This window comes from Osmerus mordax, chromosome 15 (assembly GCF_038355195.1).
Source record: "Osmerus mordax isolate fOsmMor3 chromosome 15, fOsmMor3.pri, whole genome shotgun sequence".
Taxonomy (NCBI): Eukaryota; Metazoa; Chordata; class Actinopteri; order Osmeriformes; family Osmeridae; genus Osmerus; species Osmerus mordax.
Genome location: NC_090064.1, coordinates 7,289,118 through 7,305,262, shown reverse-complemented (window position 1 = coordinate 7,305,262; position 16,145 = coordinate 7,289,118). Strand labels below are relative to the sequence as shown.

General features: G+C 47.4%; 4 protein-coding genes across 4 annotated transcripts; 3 read left to right on the top strand and 1 right to left on the bottom strand.

The window, feature by feature from the left end:
• The first annotated feature begins 368 nt into the window (after positions 1–368).
• eif5a (eukaryotic translation initiation factor 5A) lies at positions 369–4,228 on the top strand. Its single transcript, XM_067251600.1, has 5 exons — positions 369–399; positions 497–684; positions 1,957–2,061; positions 3,515–3,646; positions 3,915–4,228. The coding sequence occupies exons 1-5, from the start codon at positions 384–386 to the stop codon at positions 3,978–3,980; spliced, it is 507 nt and encodes a 168-aa protein (XP_067107701.1). The 5' UTR covers positions 369–383; the 3' UTR covers positions 3,981–4,228.
• A 1,793-nt stretch (positions 4,229–6,021) lies between these two features.
• Positions 6,022–7,404, top strand: rpl22l1 (ribosomal protein L22-like 1). The gene is made up of 4 exons (XM_067251638.1): positions 6,022–6,048; positions 6,347–6,460; positions 6,705–6,826; positions 7,072–7,404. Exons 1-4 carry the CDS (start codon positions 6,040–6,042, stop codon positions 7,214–7,216), a joined length of 390 nt encoding a protein of 129 aa, XP_067107739.1. The 5' UTR covers positions 6,022–6,039; the 3' UTR covers positions 7,217–7,404.
• Positions 7,405–9,635: 2,231 nt separating this feature from the next.
• Positions 9,636–13,138, top strand: LOC136957974 (probable cationic amino acid transporter). The gene is made up of 7 exons (XM_067252191.1): positions 9,636–9,933; positions 10,046–10,282; positions 10,429–10,646; positions 10,946–11,092; positions 11,269–11,477; positions 11,801–12,618; positions 12,744–13,138. The coding sequence occupies exons 1-7, from the start codon at positions 9,636–9,638 to the stop codon at positions 13,136–13,138; spliced, it is 2,322 nt and encodes a 773-aa protein (XP_067108292.1).
• Positions 13,139–13,582: 444 nt separating this feature from the next.
• Positions 13,583–15,538, bottom strand: cldn11b (claudin 11b). The gene is made up of 3 exons (XM_067252051.1): positions 15,313–15,538; positions 15,003–15,167; positions 13,583–14,259 (listed from the first exon to the last, which is right to left on the bottom strand). The coding sequence occupies exons 1-3, from the start codon at positions 15,536–15,538 to the stop codon at positions 13,991–13,993; spliced, it is 660 nt and encodes a 219-aa protein (XP_067108152.1). The 3' UTR covers positions 13,583–13,990.
• Positions 15,539–16,145: the final 607 nt, after the last annotated feature.

The window sequence follows — 16,145 nt, the reverse complement described above, 5'->3', positions numbered from 1 at the left end:
CAGTTAGCACATCTATACTTAGGCTGGGTGCAGTTAGTTTGTCTCGCACTCTGCCACTGGCCTGTCGCCCGAACGTTAGCCCCAGTGACGATATGTAGCTAAGTGCTAAGTATATCTCAATGCTGAATAAGGTCTAGCTGGCAGCAATAATGCGACAAGTTTAGCCAGCTAGCTAACCACGTTAGCTACGTATCACGAACGAAACTTTTGGCTGGGCCAAATCAAGACACGTGGATAGGGCGTAGGATCAGCCAAGCAGACCCGACTCCGCATTATCGCGCAGGAGATTGTAATTGTTGATAATTTACTTAGAAATGTCAGCGCAGTGGCAATTGTAACGAACATCGTGGCTTTGTATACAAGCGGACTAACTTTGCGACTAGATGGACATTTTTTCCTGTAATGTTCAGCCAAAAATGTATCAAGTGTATACATTATTAATGGGGGTTTGATCCCATTCAGGTCGGTTTGACTCCACTCCTCTCCCTGTGTACAGTGCCCCTGACCCATCGCACCATGGCAGATCCTGATCTTGACTTCTCCACTGCCGAATCCGGCGCCTCCGCCACCTTCCCACTTCAGTGCTCCAGCTTGCGCAAGAACGGCTTCGTTGTGCTGAAGGGACGTCCCTGCAAGATCGTCGAGATGTCCACCTCCAAGACCGGCAAGCATGGACACGCCAAGGTATCGGAATCGGACAGGGCTACTTGACATGTTTTTAAGCTAGTAATAGCCGTGTTCGCCATATCAACTTCGCCGTAGGATGCAGTTTTTTTTATGGAAGCACATCAGTAACATAATGTTTTGAATTTTAAAAGGCATTGAATACTTAATATTGAAATAAACTAGGCCGAATTCTCATATGAATATATGTCAATGTAAAATAAAGTTCGCGACCTTAAAAAATTCCGATTGTAGCTTCTCGATACCAAGGATAGGTAGAGAAATGGAGCAATAAAGAGAACGCATGATGACTAACAGGGAAAACAATCATGCTTTGGTGAGTCGTGTGATCAAATCATGCATCAAGGCTCGATTGCTCTACCTATCCTTGGCATCCCAGATGTTACAATATTAATTTTTAAAGCCCGAATTTGATAGGCTCAATTTTTTTGCCCTGAATTTTATTTTACATTGAAATATATTCTTATGAGTTCGGTCTTGTTTAAATTTCAATATCGAGTATTCAATGCCTTTTTTTTAATTCAAAACATGTTACTGATTTTCTTCCATAGTTTTTGCATCTCTACTCCCATAAGTGTCAGTTAGTGTTGCCATGGAAACGTCCCGTCCCATTATCGTCCACCTAGTTCGACACTCATCAGAAATTTTACGAAAATGTCGATATAAAACAAATTAAAAAACGTTAAGTCACAGCATTGTACTTTAATATATAGATACACGCCTATATTATAACATTCTGGTTTTAAAATATGCCGAGAAATTATTTTCCTAATTTGAGCAGTTAGCCAGGGGGTCCCATTATCGTCTGTCCATTCACTTTCAATGGAGAAAAGTCAAGTTTGACCCTGCGGCCGGCAGATGCTACACATACGGTTTGAGAGCCTATTTACATGCTCAAATGCTGTAATTTGGTGTGCAGCAATATAAGGTGTGTACAATCGATGAATTGTTTTCTTTCGTTGCTGCTGCATAGCTTTAAGAAATTAACCGAAGAAAAAGGTCGTGGACGATAATGGGGTCTGGAGCATTGGCGAGTTTGAATGGACGATAATGGGGCCGATCACTCTATAGTGGTGAGGCATTTTTCATTCGAGCACAGTTAAGTGTGCTGTCCTGCGGATTTGAGCACGTTGGAAATGTCTCGTTGACCATTCGGGTTGTTTGATCGGAACTACCTGTTGTGTAATGAAACATGGTCCTGTCTATTGGGATGTCATTAGTTGACATGTCCAGACCCTGTGAAACAATTGTTTTCTCCCCCTTCCCCTCTAGGTGAATCTGGTGGGAATTGACATCTTCACTAATAAGAAGTATGAGGACATGTGCCCCTCCACCCACAACATGGATGTGCCTAACGTCAAGAGGGTTGAGTTATTGGTGAGTCATTTAACTTGTTCCCACAAGTGTGATCTTCAGATTACATTTTGTTAATGGTAATAAAAAAAAATAATACTTTGAAATCATTGGACAAAAGGTGGGAACCTAGTCTCTATAATAAGTGGGTCCCGCCACTTTAAAAACATTTGCGCAACATTGGCACATTCTTGTCCCGGCCTGTGTTCTGCAGTATTTAGGAAGGGAATGAGATGGACCAGATTGTCGTTTCCTGATGCAAGGGGGTCCTGTTGGTAATTGCACACCTGCCAGGGAGATCTTTTTTGTTGTGATTCTTACTACGACCTAAAGCATTCTGGGCCTTAAATGCAGACACCAAGTGCCTGTTCCATAAAGGCTGCTCAAAACAGGAGTAAAGTCCCAAACCTGACTTGAATTAACCTAACAAGTCAGTGGGGACTGAAGCGGGTCATTAAAGGCCCATTCTAGTTCACGCAATCCGACTAATTCAAGTCAGATTCAATATGAGATATTCAAGAGACAATTGCGTGTGCACCCTATTGAGCAGCCCGACTGGTACGACATGGATCATATCAATCCACCACAGCAAAACGTGATGTTCTCGACCACGTAACTTCTTCCTGAAAGAACAATCTTTTTAAGCTGCATAATGACAGCTCATCCACCACTTCATTGAAATAAAATGACACGCCGTGATATGAACGATGGGCTACGTAGGTCTAGGTGCTTTTTTTTTAATAGACTTTACTTTATTAATTAAAGAACCCACACACCCTCTAAACACATCTAAATTGACTTTTGACATCACGCCAGTAAGTCTGTGGTGAATCATAGTTTTCCCATTGGGTCAGTGTTACAGGAATGTCTGGTTAAGGAACAACACGTGCTGACAGTTGGCCTGTCCCGGACCAGTTTAGTTTCGCAGAATAAGTTGACAGTAGCTGAGTTTGAGCTACGTTGATGGAACTGAATGAACTGGAAATGAGTCAGACTAACTGCCATAAGCCTGGCTTATTTGGTAAACTCGCTTTGTGGAACAGGACCCAGTTTCAGATTTTAATTGTTTCAGATGGGATGCTGTTTAGTTTAGAGTTGGTGTCAGTTGGTGCTGCATGCTCAACATAACGTTTTGGGTTGGTAGGACTTGCTCAGGTCTTATTTCCCATTGTGTCGATTGTATGCTGAAGGACCACTTCACTCAATCAAATTTGTTGTAGATTTAGTTCATGGTATAACATTAACATATATTTTTATATGTATATGCAGCACTGACAATTGTCAGCACGTTACATTTTTTCCACTAAAATATAGTAATGTAATTTCAAAGCCGTGTGTTTTGTAATTGAAGCTAGTTGCATCCTTGCAACCAGAGGGACACTTCCAAATGAGTCAGTTGTTAACTAACAAATGTTTGTTTTGGTGTTTCCACGCCAGTTCTGTTCAGAATCACCATGCTGTTCCCTCTCACACACAGCTGGTCAACATCACCGAAAAATACATGAGCCTCATGGCCGACAACGGAGACGTGCGGGAGGACCTGCGCATCCCTGACGGAGATCTGGGCAAGGAGATCGAAGCCAAGTTCAAAGAAGGAGATGAACTCTTGGTGAGTCGGCAGTATCTGGCATTTACCATGTTACAAATGGTGAAAGGGGTTTGTGTGTTTATGGCACCTTATGGCAGTTACATTAGTGCATTAAAAGTTGCTATGGTTACTTTGGGATATTATTCTGTGATGGGCTGGTCAATTATCCAAGTAGGCAATCATGTCACCTAGTATGTTGATTTTGACCTGGCACGATGCCACAGACATCACTAACCTCTGGATAAGTGTCGTCTAAATGACTAAATGTAACCAATCTTTTTGTCCGCAGGTTTCCGTGCTGTCTGCCATGGGGGAAGAGTGTGCCGTGGCAGTCAAATCCACCCCTGGCAAATAGGCAGACTCTATTGGCTGCTCAGGCAACAAGCTCCACCCTCAACCAGTCTCTTGCATTCTTATTGGTTCTGTCACCAAAGCGACGGCCTTCACAGACAACCTCAATCATTCTGTGTGATAATCCCTTGGTTTTGTTTTTGTCTCCAATGCTGTCAGGACTGACCCACTGCAGCTTGCTGCGTGGCATTCTGCCGGATCACTGAGGTTTTGTTTAGTAACAATCTACTTTATAAAAAAACTTAAAATTGATTCTTTCTGACTTCTTCCTCATTCCTCTGTTATTTTTGCCTTCAAAATGTTAGTCTTGCTACTCACATTCCTGAATGTCTAAATAATGGGATCCAGCTTTTTGTATGATTCATTTTTTTATATATATTCTTTAAATTGAATATAGCAGGTCTAATGCCTTCAGGGGGAAGGTGGGGATGGGGCTGTGCTGGTTTGTTATGGATGAGGGTAGGGAAAGCCGTCCCTTTCAGTGACACTGAGCTCCGATTTGGTTTTAAGTTTGTCCCCCTTTGGCTGCCATACTGCTTCCAACATGGCTGCCACTCTGGCACCCAAGGGAATCGGATCAATTTCCTCTGCCTTCTCCCAAGTGCAGGATTGCAGGTGACTAGCACTTACCCCAACATTTCAATTCTTAAGACTTCATTTTATTTTTTTGAATGGAAAACGGCAACAAACTTCAGTAATTTTCCTCAGAGCCAGTCTGTGTAGAAGTCGGATGGGTGCGAGGAGCCCTGTGCGCTTACCTGTTACCATGGCAGCCAGGTCTTGAAACTGCGGCCCTGGTCATCCCAATATAGAATAAAGTGTCTTGAGGCTTGTGTGTAGCGGAGTGGGGCCTCCAGAATGTTCTAGAGGCCAGTTTGCAGTGGGGTGTGCGTGAGAGGCTCGATCAGGGAGGATGGGGGAGGGGAGGGTTGGTGAAGTTGCAAACTATTTTGTTCACACGAGGCCTTTGTCACCTGACTGGAGATGGCAAAAACAAATAAAGTTCAAACTAATAGAAATCCGTTGTGGTGTTTTTGTCCCCGTCACCCCCACCCCATCCCGTTTCAGTGTACATCAATGACAATCGTTTCAATGTTTTGGAAATTAGGCGCACTGGAAGCGTCAATAAGACATGGTGGTCGGAAGATTGTATTGAAACTTACAAGTTCCTGTCAGTGTAGAGACCAGATGCGACCACACCCTGACACGAAAGTGACAAACACGCTACAGATGACACACCTTCTCCAGCGCGCATACCTTTCAACTTACTGTTCGGAAATGCATGCAAACAGGTTATGGGTGTCATCGCATTTCATTTTGACGCGCACCTCAACTTTATTGTAGGTGGGAATGTAGCTGAAAGCATGATTCAAAGGTTTTATTGGTATTTACGGCCCGTAAGCCATTGTAATTAGTTTGTCCATGCCGCTGTAGTTGCGTGTTTACACAGTATGGACATGCTTGTTAATTGTTAGGCAAAGCCATTAGCAAAGCTGTTTGCCCCGCTCAACCCATTCAGCGACTGTTTCTGCTGATGCTGTCAATTATTGACTAACCGCGTGTGTTGAACACAGCTGGCCTTGGACTTAAAATACCCTATCATGTTGGGGGGTCTCTAATTTTGAACTGTTGGTTTAGTGAAATAAAAGGAAGACCAATATTTTGAGATTAAAAACGCATGTCGCATGACTTTTCTGATATACCAATTTAATTTAAAATCGTGGTCTGATAATTACTAGGTAGGCCTACTGTCTACGCATGTCAATCAAGCTCAAATGAACTAAGTTGCAGCTTCAATGCATATAGTCGCAATATTTGAGTTATCTTGCAATAAAGTAGGCTTATGTCCCAACAAAAAAATAGTGTAGTGAAATCTATTAAATGTTGCCTTTTCTGTTTTAAAGATACTTGAATGTTTCCAAGACCAGGGTTCGATAGCTCTAATTGGGTCACACTCCAAAATAGTAGGTGGCAGTAATGTACCGTAACGCTGGTTGCCAGCCGCCACTACACAAAACAAGAAGAACATCGACGCAATTTCCTTTATCCGCCATCCGCTCACCATGGCACCGGTAAGTGAAAAGAGTCCTGCTAATACATCGTTTAATCAACATGTATGCGATGTCCTATCGTGCAAGATATATGTATTATATTTCATTACATGAACCTAAAGCCCTGTGTATTAAAATTGAATGTAAAAAATACTAGAATAAATCGTAAAACTCTGAAGTCTAAATGGCTACCCTAGAGAGCTAGCTCTATACCATATAGCTACACGTGTACAGTCGTGGTCTATTGGTAATACTAGCTGGCTAGCTAGAAGCTTTGCAAGCTCCATTAGTCATTCAGACAAATACTCTTGGCCTATAGCTGAAACAAAAGAAACAGACCGTCTTCAGGAAAACAAAGAAGGGGGCTTCGTGGAAGTTTACCCTGGACCTAACTCACCCGGTGGAGGACGGTATTTTGGACTCGGCCAACTTTGTAAGTCACTGCGCCTCACAAGTAAACCATAGCTCCGATTATAACACAGTCAAACTTTTACAATGACCCTTTGTGAACATGTAGAAATGATCAGCAGCTCATAATTTCACCCTAATTATCTGCTCATACCGATGGTGTCCGAACAAAACTCCATCCCTAATGCTGATCTTGGACTAGGGTCACCTTCCCTAGTGCAAACCCTAGGGTTCTCTTCCCTAGTGTGTCATTGTGTTCTGTCCAACAGGAAACCTTCCTCAAAGAAAGGGTGAAGGTCAACGGCAAAACCGGAAACCTGGGTAATGTAGTTCAGATTGGCCGAATGAAGAACAAGATCAATGTGACATCCGAGAAGCAGTTCTCGAAGAGGTGAGGATCAACCAAAACTTTAAAGTATGTCCCCACATGAGTGCATCTAGGAAAGTCGTAAAAAAAATTACAGTTAGATCTCTGCACTTCTGATCCTTGATCTTCTGCTGGACAGTATCTTCTATTTGTACATCGCATTGGACAAAACCATCTACCAAATGGATTTAATGCAGTTACCAATGTACGGTCTTCAAATAACATTCTCATTCCTCTTCCACCACACTCATTCCACCGTTGGCCAACAGGTATCTGAAGTATCTAACCAAGAAGTACCTGAAGAAGAACAACCTTCGTGATTGGCTGAGAGTGGTGGCGTCTGATAAGGAGACTTATGAGCTGCGCTACTTCCAGATCAGCCAGGAGGACGAAGAGTCTGACGCAGACGAATAGAACTCAGCACACAGTAGAGCTCCTCCCACATTAGGACTCCTCACATTGGTACTTTGCACACCACAGCATCCCATCTGGGCGAGTTGGGTGCAGAATGACTGGCTCTAGAAGTCCAGGTTGGGTGTCCTTAAACTGAAACAGGTTTGCATCGAGAGATGGAGCGAATAAATGAAAACAATTCAACAACCTCTTCTGTCTTTGTCATGTTTGAGTTGTCGTGAACTTTTTTTTGTCATTGATAGTTTTGATGGATGAGCCATCAAGAGTTTTATAGGGAAAGGTGGGATTTCCCTGTAGTAGGTTGACTCAGCTCATGTTGTTTATTAGTTGCCCACTAGGTGTCCTCAGAGGATCGTCTGTGGTTCAGGCCTGGCTCATGATGGGTACCAACAGTTGTTGTTTTTGACAGACTTAAGGAAAAGGATCATAGGTTGTGCACTTAAATCTGGGGATCTAATATAACCTGTCACTCAACCCCGCACACAGCAATCCACTAGCTAGTATCTTTTTTGTTTGAGTTCTGTGAATCGGGATTGGGATGTCAGTTCTTTCACAGAAGCGCTCGTTGCAGTGAGTGCTTAACCTTTGAGGACACTTTGTGACTAATTTACAGCAAAGAGGAATATGTGTGAAGAAATGATAGTGAGAACCTCTACTTTGTAAGGGCATACTTTCAACCATGTCTCAGACAGGACTGGCAGGTCCTCCTCTTGATCATTACCATGTTTTTTCTACCATGTTATATTTGGAGTGCCAATAAATGTTTAAGATGAATTCCTCAAGGACATTTTCCTGGTATTGCTCCCAGTCTTTCATCATTGTGTGTGTGTGTACCATGATATCTACAGCTCCCTGCCCAGACTGCAGCGGCCAGGTGTGTGTGTGTGTCTGGATGAACTCCCACTATCGCATCTGCACCTGATCAGCTGTATCTCCTCAAGAATGCCCGTTCTCCTCCTCACCCTGAGAGACCCCAGAACTGCCCTCGGTTTCTGTGTGTGTGTGTGTGTGTGTGTGTGAGAGAGATGGGATGTCTGCCTTTCTGTCTCATCCAGACACAGTGTCTGAATTCCAAGTGGGTGCACTGTTTACCCCCTGTTTGTGTGTGTGTATGTGTGTGCGTGCTTCTCACCAGTCTTGGCTCACACTCCCTGGACCACAAATTGGTAATATGAACCACCTATCAGATTACCACCAGATTACAACAACAATACCCTCATCCCAGTCTAACGTGACTCCAGCCTAACTCAGGGGCTGTGCTGCCGTCCAGCAGGGTGTCGAGGGGGCGGGGAGAAGCACAGGTGAGGGGGGACATCCTCCTGGTGGGGAGACGCCAGACACAGTGTTTATAAACTCTGCCCGGGTTATCTCCTCTGGAGATAAAGACCAACGCTGACGACTGGAGTTAGCCAACGACCCTCCCCTGTGTTGACAGACAGCTGTCAGGTTCTCAGTGTGTTTCTGCCATAGTTTGGTCAGTGTTTTACTCTGAGGTCTCTAGAACCTTTCCTCGGTCAACCATATGACTGCACACAGACTCAGTCTTTGGGCGATGAATTATATATTTGCCACTGATCACATGGACCTACCCTTGAATAATTAAGCCTGCTCCCATCAGCCTTTCCCTCTCCCCTTCCTCCTGGTTCAGACCCTGCTCGCTTGTGTGTTCTCCTTAGAGAACATGGAAACCAGCTAATAAGTAAGTGTTGAATATGTCCTCATATATAAATACATAATTGTTTGTTTGAGTGTCAGGAAATAGGTATTTGACCGTTTTTAAGTGTATGCTTCCTTCTGTGTTCAACTTTTCTACCTTGACTAGAGGGGCCTTGTTTTGCTACCTTTGGATATCTGAGATACTTATTTCAGTCGTCTTTCTTGGACGTACTTATTCAAATGAAACAACTTGTGTTGTGTTTGCCAGTGTGTAGGTTTGTGCTGTAGAGATTCCTTTGGCGTTCTGCCGTAGTAGGAGTTTTCCGTTGTGAAAGGTGATCTGTGGTGTGTATCAATGTTTTAACGTGGGAGTCTCGCTCCGGCGATGGAGGAGAAAGCACGATGTGTCGACGTTTCTGTGTCCGTTGGTCATCTCACCCGGGCTGGGCCACCTCCCTCAACAACGACGTTCAAAAAGCTGCTTCCTGTCGCTACGACTTTGTTCCTCGTCTGCTTTTTTCCTCCTATTCAGGTTGCAATTTCTTTTGTCCGTTTAGGAATCACTTGGTGCTGGGACTGTGCACTGTGAAGGAGCCATGGACACGTTCTGACCGAGAGAGAGAGAGAGAGAGAGAGAGAGAGAGAGGGACACCCTCGTAGACGGCTCAGAATGAGAGAAGAAGAGTAGCTGACAGAAGTAGATGAACCAAAGGAGCACAAAAGCAGACCAAAAAAAACAAAGTTAGTTGCCAGCGCCGTGGTGATGGCGGGGTGGTTGGGTCGTGTGGCGTGGGGGGATGCGTGGTATGGCCTCTACTCCCGTCTCCTCCGCACCAAGCCCATCGGGGTCATGGGTCAGGGGTCAGATATCACAGAGCTCACGGAGGGGGCAGGGGCGGGGCTGGCCAAGGTCCTGACAACCGTAGACCTGGTGTCGCTAGGCGTGGGGAGCTGTGTTGGCACGGGCATGTACGTGGTTGCTGGGTTGGTTGCCAAGGCGATGGCTGGGCCCGGCGTCATCCTGTCCTTTTGTATTGCAGCATTTGCCTCCATCTTGTCAGGTAAGACACACACAAACACACACGCACACATACCCACACCCATATACTCACACACACAGAACTGCATTACTCAAACATTTGAGTTTGAGTAAACAGTGACTCTCTCCTCCAGGAGTGTGTTATGCAGAGTTTGGGGTGCGTGTGCCCAAGACCACAGGCTCCGCCTACACCTACAGCTATGTGACAGTGGGCGAGTGTGTGGCGTTTTTCATTGGCTGGAACCTGATCCTGGAGTACCTGATTGGCACAGCCGCGGGGGCGTCGGCCCTCAGCAGTATGTTTGACTCTCTGGCCAATCACAGCATCAGCAACTACATGATAACTCACCTGGGCACGCTCCGAGGACTGGGTGGGTAGCCACTCCCCTAGGGACTGTGTGAGTGTGTGTGTAAGCGTGTGTGTGAGCGTACGTGCATGTGCCTGAGCGTGCGTGAGCGTGCAAGCCTGTGTGTCAGTGTGTGTGTGTCGTCTAACCCAGGTGTGCCTCTGTCACAGGTAAAGGGGAGGAGTCCTACCCAGACTTGCTGGCCCTGCTGATATCCCTGGTCGTCACAGTGATCATAGTGCTGGGGGTACGTAACACGGTGGGCTTCAACAACGTTCTGAACGTTGTCAACATGGTGGTCTGGGTCTTCATCATCATTGCCGGACTGTTCTTCGTTTCCGCCGGCAACTGGGAAGGAGGCCGGTTCCTTCCTTACGGCTGGTCAGGGGTGAGACTTCCCCTCTTCCTCCTCCCTCCCTCCATCCCCTATGCAGGTGATGCAGGGAGCGTAACCGCGGTAACCACCCCCTGTGCAGCTGATGCAGGGAGTGCAACCGTGGTAACCTCCCCCTATGAAGTTTTATGCAGGGAGCGTAACCATGGTAACCTCCCGCTGTGCAGGTGATGCAGGGAGCGTAACCGTGGTAACCTCCCCCTGTGCAGGGGATGCAGGGAGCCTAACCGTGGTAACCTACCCCTGTGCAGGGGATGCAGGGAGCGTAACCATGGTAACCTCCCCCTGTGCAGGTGATGCATGGAGCAGCCACTTGTTTCTACGCCTTCATCGGCTTTGATATCATCGCCACGACGGGGGAGGAGGCCAAGAACCCGAACACCTCCATCCCCTACGCCATCACCGCCTCGCTCATCACCTGCCTCACTGCCTACGTCTCCGTGAGCATCATCGTTTTATGTTCTGGGATGGGGAGGGGGGGGGCAGAACCTGTCAGAATGGGCTGCTTGTCATCAGCCATCTGTCATCTTTCTTTTGTCTCTCAACCCTCTCTCTTTCCTCCCTTATCTTCACTCCCCCTCCCCTTCACCTCCCCCCCCCCCCCCCCCCCCCCCAGGTGAGCGTGATCCTGACTCTGATGGTCCCGTCTGATCTGATCGATGGCTCCGCTCCCCTGATGGAGATGTTTGCAGTCCACGGCTTCCTGGCTGGTAAATACGTGGTGGCGGTGGGCTCCATCGCAGGACTGACCGTGTCTCTGCTGGGCTCCCTCTTCCCCATGCCCAGAGTCATCTACGCCATGGCCAGAGACGGGCTGCTCTTCAGGTCAGATTTATCACCAGCACCCCCCCCCCCCCCCCCCCCCCCCCCCCCCCCGGGAGCTTAAATCGGTGTGCCGCCCCAACCCAACCACAACACGGACATATGACGTGGCGCAGTTGGCGCCCTTTGCTGGTAGTGCCGGAGGGTTAATTAATGGATGCACTTGGGAAAATGCCGCCCCCCTCGTCATGCCACCTTAGGCGACTGCGTATGTCGCCTATAGGAAGGACCGGCCCTGCTTCAGGTTTCACACACACTCACACACACACACACAAAGATACACGCACACACTCACACAGAAACACGTGTGTGTGTGTGCGTCCCAGGTTCTTGGCCCACGTGTCTCCGCTCACACACACGCCGGTGGCGGCGTGTGTGGTGTCTGGTTGCCTGGCAGCAGTGATGTCTCTGCTGGTGAGCCTGAGGGATCTGATAGAGATGATGTCCATTGGCACCCTGCTGGCCTACACCCTGGTGAGCGTGTGCATCCTCCTGCTACGCTACCAGCCCGACACACACATCGACACGCATCACTTCCTGTCCCCGGAGGGCGACGAGGGGCCGGCGGAAAAGGAAGGCGTTCTGTCCGAAAACACCGACGGAGCCACGCCCACTAACGATGACCAGATGCTGATTGGACCGTCCGGGTCGTCGACCTTCGATCCCGACGGCTCCTCTTATCACTCCGGGGGGGCAGGCGGCGAGGCAGACGGGTCAGACTTCCACAGCGGCCCGTCCTCCCTGCTGAAGAGGATTCTGGGTAATCACTACTACCCCCTGCGTGTGAGGCTGGGGGTCCCTGATGCCTCGGCCCGCCCCACGCCAGCCTCGGGGCGCATGGTGACGCGCTGCACCCTCCTCCTCTTCCTCCTCTCCTTCCTCCTCTGGGCCATCATCATCTTCGGCGTGGAGCGAGGGGTCGGAGTGGGCGCGGTGGTGGCAGGCCTGGCCGCCGCCGCGTTGGCCAGCGCCATGGCGATGCTGCTGGTGATGATCCTGCGACAGCCGCAGAGTGGGCAGATCCTGCCCTACATGGCGCCGTGCGTGCCGTTCGTCCCCGTGGCGGCCATCTTGGTGAACTCGTACCTCATGCTCAAGTTGTCCCCCCTCACCTGGGCCAGGTTTGCTGTCTGGTGCTCTATAGGTCAGTATCACAACTGGGAGGGAAGGAGGGAAAAGGAGAGGGAAAAGGAGAGGGACATTCCCTCTTTCTCATGCAGACCAACAGTTGCTATGCAAAGTAACATATTTTGGGCTGTCTCTCCCCAGGTGTGCTGATCTATGGTTGCTATGGGATATGGCACAGCTCTTTGGAACTCAGCGCCAAAGAGGAGGAGGCTCACGCCAGCACCTACCAGCGCTATGACGACCACCTCGACGACAACTTCACCCCCGACGACGACAACCAGGAAGATGGACAGTACCAGGGCTGGTCCGCACCCGAAGAGAGAGGTCACCATTACCAACTTTCAAACCAGAACCAGGGAGCCGATCAATTTGAGAACCAAGATGGAGACCAGTACCAGCACGATTCAGAGTACCAGAACCAGTATGAGGAGGGCTCGGAGCATGGGTACCAGTCAGGACCAGCAGGTCAGTACTCATCCGGAAGGTCTGGGGGACGAGCCAATCCTGGCTTCGATCCACAGGAAGGGGAGTACTAACTACCTGAGACCACTTCCTGTTTACTGAATGCTCTCATGCACACCTGGCTGTAGGTGACCTCACTAAATGGACAACGTGGTTGTGAGTTAATGAAGCGAAAGACTAATTAAATTACTAAATGACTAAATGTAATACTATTGTATATATAAAATAGTATAATATAATTTATGCATAGTTATTATATGATACAATTACAGAACTCTATCTAGAGCATCATAACTGGTAATGTGCTCTCTGAATGAGATCAAGACCATTTAAAACAGATTAAGGGTTTTTGGGTTTGTAGTTGAATATGTTTTTGTGATATAAATTATGGCGAGAGAGTACATTCATGTATTATTATAACAAATTCTGTATTGTCAGACAGTGTGAAATGTGTGATTGCAGAGAGTGAGAGTGATTTGAGTGTTTTGATCTAATAAAAAATATATAGAAACCTTTTATTGTCACATTTCAGCTTCATGTTAACAGCATTTTTATTTGATAGTTCTTGGTTGTAGAATGTATTTTTATGCTTTAAGTACGATGACAAAATCAGTCGACTGGCATGTCACTATCCAATTTCCTGTTTGTCTGGCAGGAAGTGAGGTCATTGTAAAGTCACGGTCATGCTGAGCAATGTGTTTAAGGATCCAAAAGGATAAAAAATCAGGAAACAGGCACTTTTAGACATGCATACAGTATAAACCACAACATTAGACTTCAGACACAGTATGCACACTGTATACTTTACAAATCAACTTTAGATTTGCATCCTGCCTACTATAAAAGTCGATTTCAGATCTGGAGAGTGTGTACTATGACAGTCAGAAGAGGCAGACATTGGCTGTGCAGTGGGTGGAGTCACGCCGTCACACGTGTGCGATCTTGCCGTGGTTTTCCGTGGCGGAGAGAGGGGTGCATGTGGCGGACGCCCCCTGTCTGGAGTAGTAGAAACTGTTCTCCCTTCGCTGGAGGGTTGAGGAGTCGTCCCCATGACAGCAGAGAATCATGGCTCCGCCGAGGACACAGAGAGCGGAGCCCACCCAGCCTGCGTAGAGCGACCCGCCGAACGACATCAGGCCTTCGTCGTGATGTGCACCAATGGGAAACCAGACGGTCGACACAATCCCACAAACGGCTGGGCGCAGAGGGGAGGGGGAGAGGAGGGAGGAGGCAGAGAGAGGAGGGTGGAGGCAGAGAGAGGAGGGTGGAGGCAGAGAGAGGAGGGAGGAGGCAGAGAGAGGAGGGTGGAGGCAGAGAGAGGAGGGTGGAGGCAGAGAGAGGAGGGAGGAGGCAGAGAGAGGAGGGTGGAGGCAGAGAGAGGAGGGTGGAGGCAGAGAGAGGAGGGTGGAGGCAGAGAGAGGAGTGGGACGGGAGGGAGGCAGAGAGAGGAGTGAAAGGGGAGAGAGGCAGAGAGAGGAGGGTGGAGGCAGCGAGAGGGATATAAGTCACGAGCACATGTGATAGCTCTGTATGTGTGTGAATGTGTCTCTGTCTGTATGTGTGTGTGTGTGTGTGCGCACGTGTGTATGTGCGTTCCACAGTTGCAGCTCTCTCTCTCTCTCTCTCTCTCTCTCTCTCTCTGGCCGCTGACAGACAGGCACTACCTGTGTTGCCCAACACAGGAAGCATGAGTCCAGAGTGATGAACCCTTACCTTCCTTCCTCTCACTGCTTGTCAGGAGAACAGACCAGAACTTGCTCCTAACTGGGTTAGGATTATAAAAGTCATACTATATGCTAGGTTCCCTTAAGGGATGAACACAAATTAAGGTGTTTATGTATCCATCATGTTTGAACTAACAATAAACAGTTTATGTCCGGGCTTCACCTTTCACTTTCTCCCTCTGTGTGTGTGTGTGTGTCTGTGTGTCTTACCCACCCATGATCAAGATGAGTGCCCCACCCATCATGGCGCGGCGATGTTTGACGCGTGGCGTCTCGTTCTCTAACCTCACGCACGGCATCGCCATCATCACCAGCGCGAGGGCAGGAAGCCCCAGCAGGCACGCGCAGATCATCAATGCGCGAGAGGTTTGGACATAGGCTGAGAAAGAGGATACAACAGTATTACTGTTGTTCCACTCCAACTCTGCCTGTTTCCTCTCTTTTTTTAAGTCACACACGGCTTTAGATAGGGAGGTGGAGAGAGGGATGGAAAATTAAGTGCTGTAGAAAGACGTTTATCTCACCTGGTAAAGTTAAGATCTGATTGAGGGTCACACAGTGGTAAAGCGCAGGGGAGATGACGCATTCTGCCCAGAGACCTCTCGAGCCCAGCTCATCCATTCGCATGCAGGTGGCGACGGTGTAATCACAGGTGCGCACCCAGTCATTGGTTGCGGTGGCGATGATAACACCGACCCAGCCCGCGCAGCTCACCGCGCTGCCGCTAACTTGACTGAAGAAATGCACCATGGTAGTCCTTTGCGCACAACCAACGAAAATATTGTATACGTTTTTTATTTAAGTTAATGTCGGGTCAGTAAAAAAAATTATGATCATCTGAATCAATTAATAAAGAAGAGTAAAATCTAATTGACTAATTTCAAAAGAAATGTCCCTTTATTTCTATTTCCCTTGACTATAACAACAATAACGCAGGCCTATTGAAGAATTTGTTCTAACTGAGTTACTGTTCACGTTGAGTAGCTCGTAGAAAAAATGCTCTGAAAGAGATTTATAGAAGATCCCCCCCTCCCAACATCTCAGCAAAAGTATTAAGCCAATCAAAGCAAAGAGGGGGCATAACTTGAAACAGACAGGCACACACAATAAAAAGCAGCACCAGCCCTCTCACAAAACTGGTAAAAACATTGGTTTATCGTTGTCATATGGTTGAGCAGGATTACAGGAAAGGAAGTTCCCGATGAACGATCGCCATCTAGTGGTGCGTAATGCTTCATCGGAATATCATAATGTAAGTCTGCATTCAATCAATTTCATGAATTTTTATGAATATTTCGTTTATTATTTAAATCAGAATAAAATGAAAATGTGACAATTAACGACATTGTTCTCTACC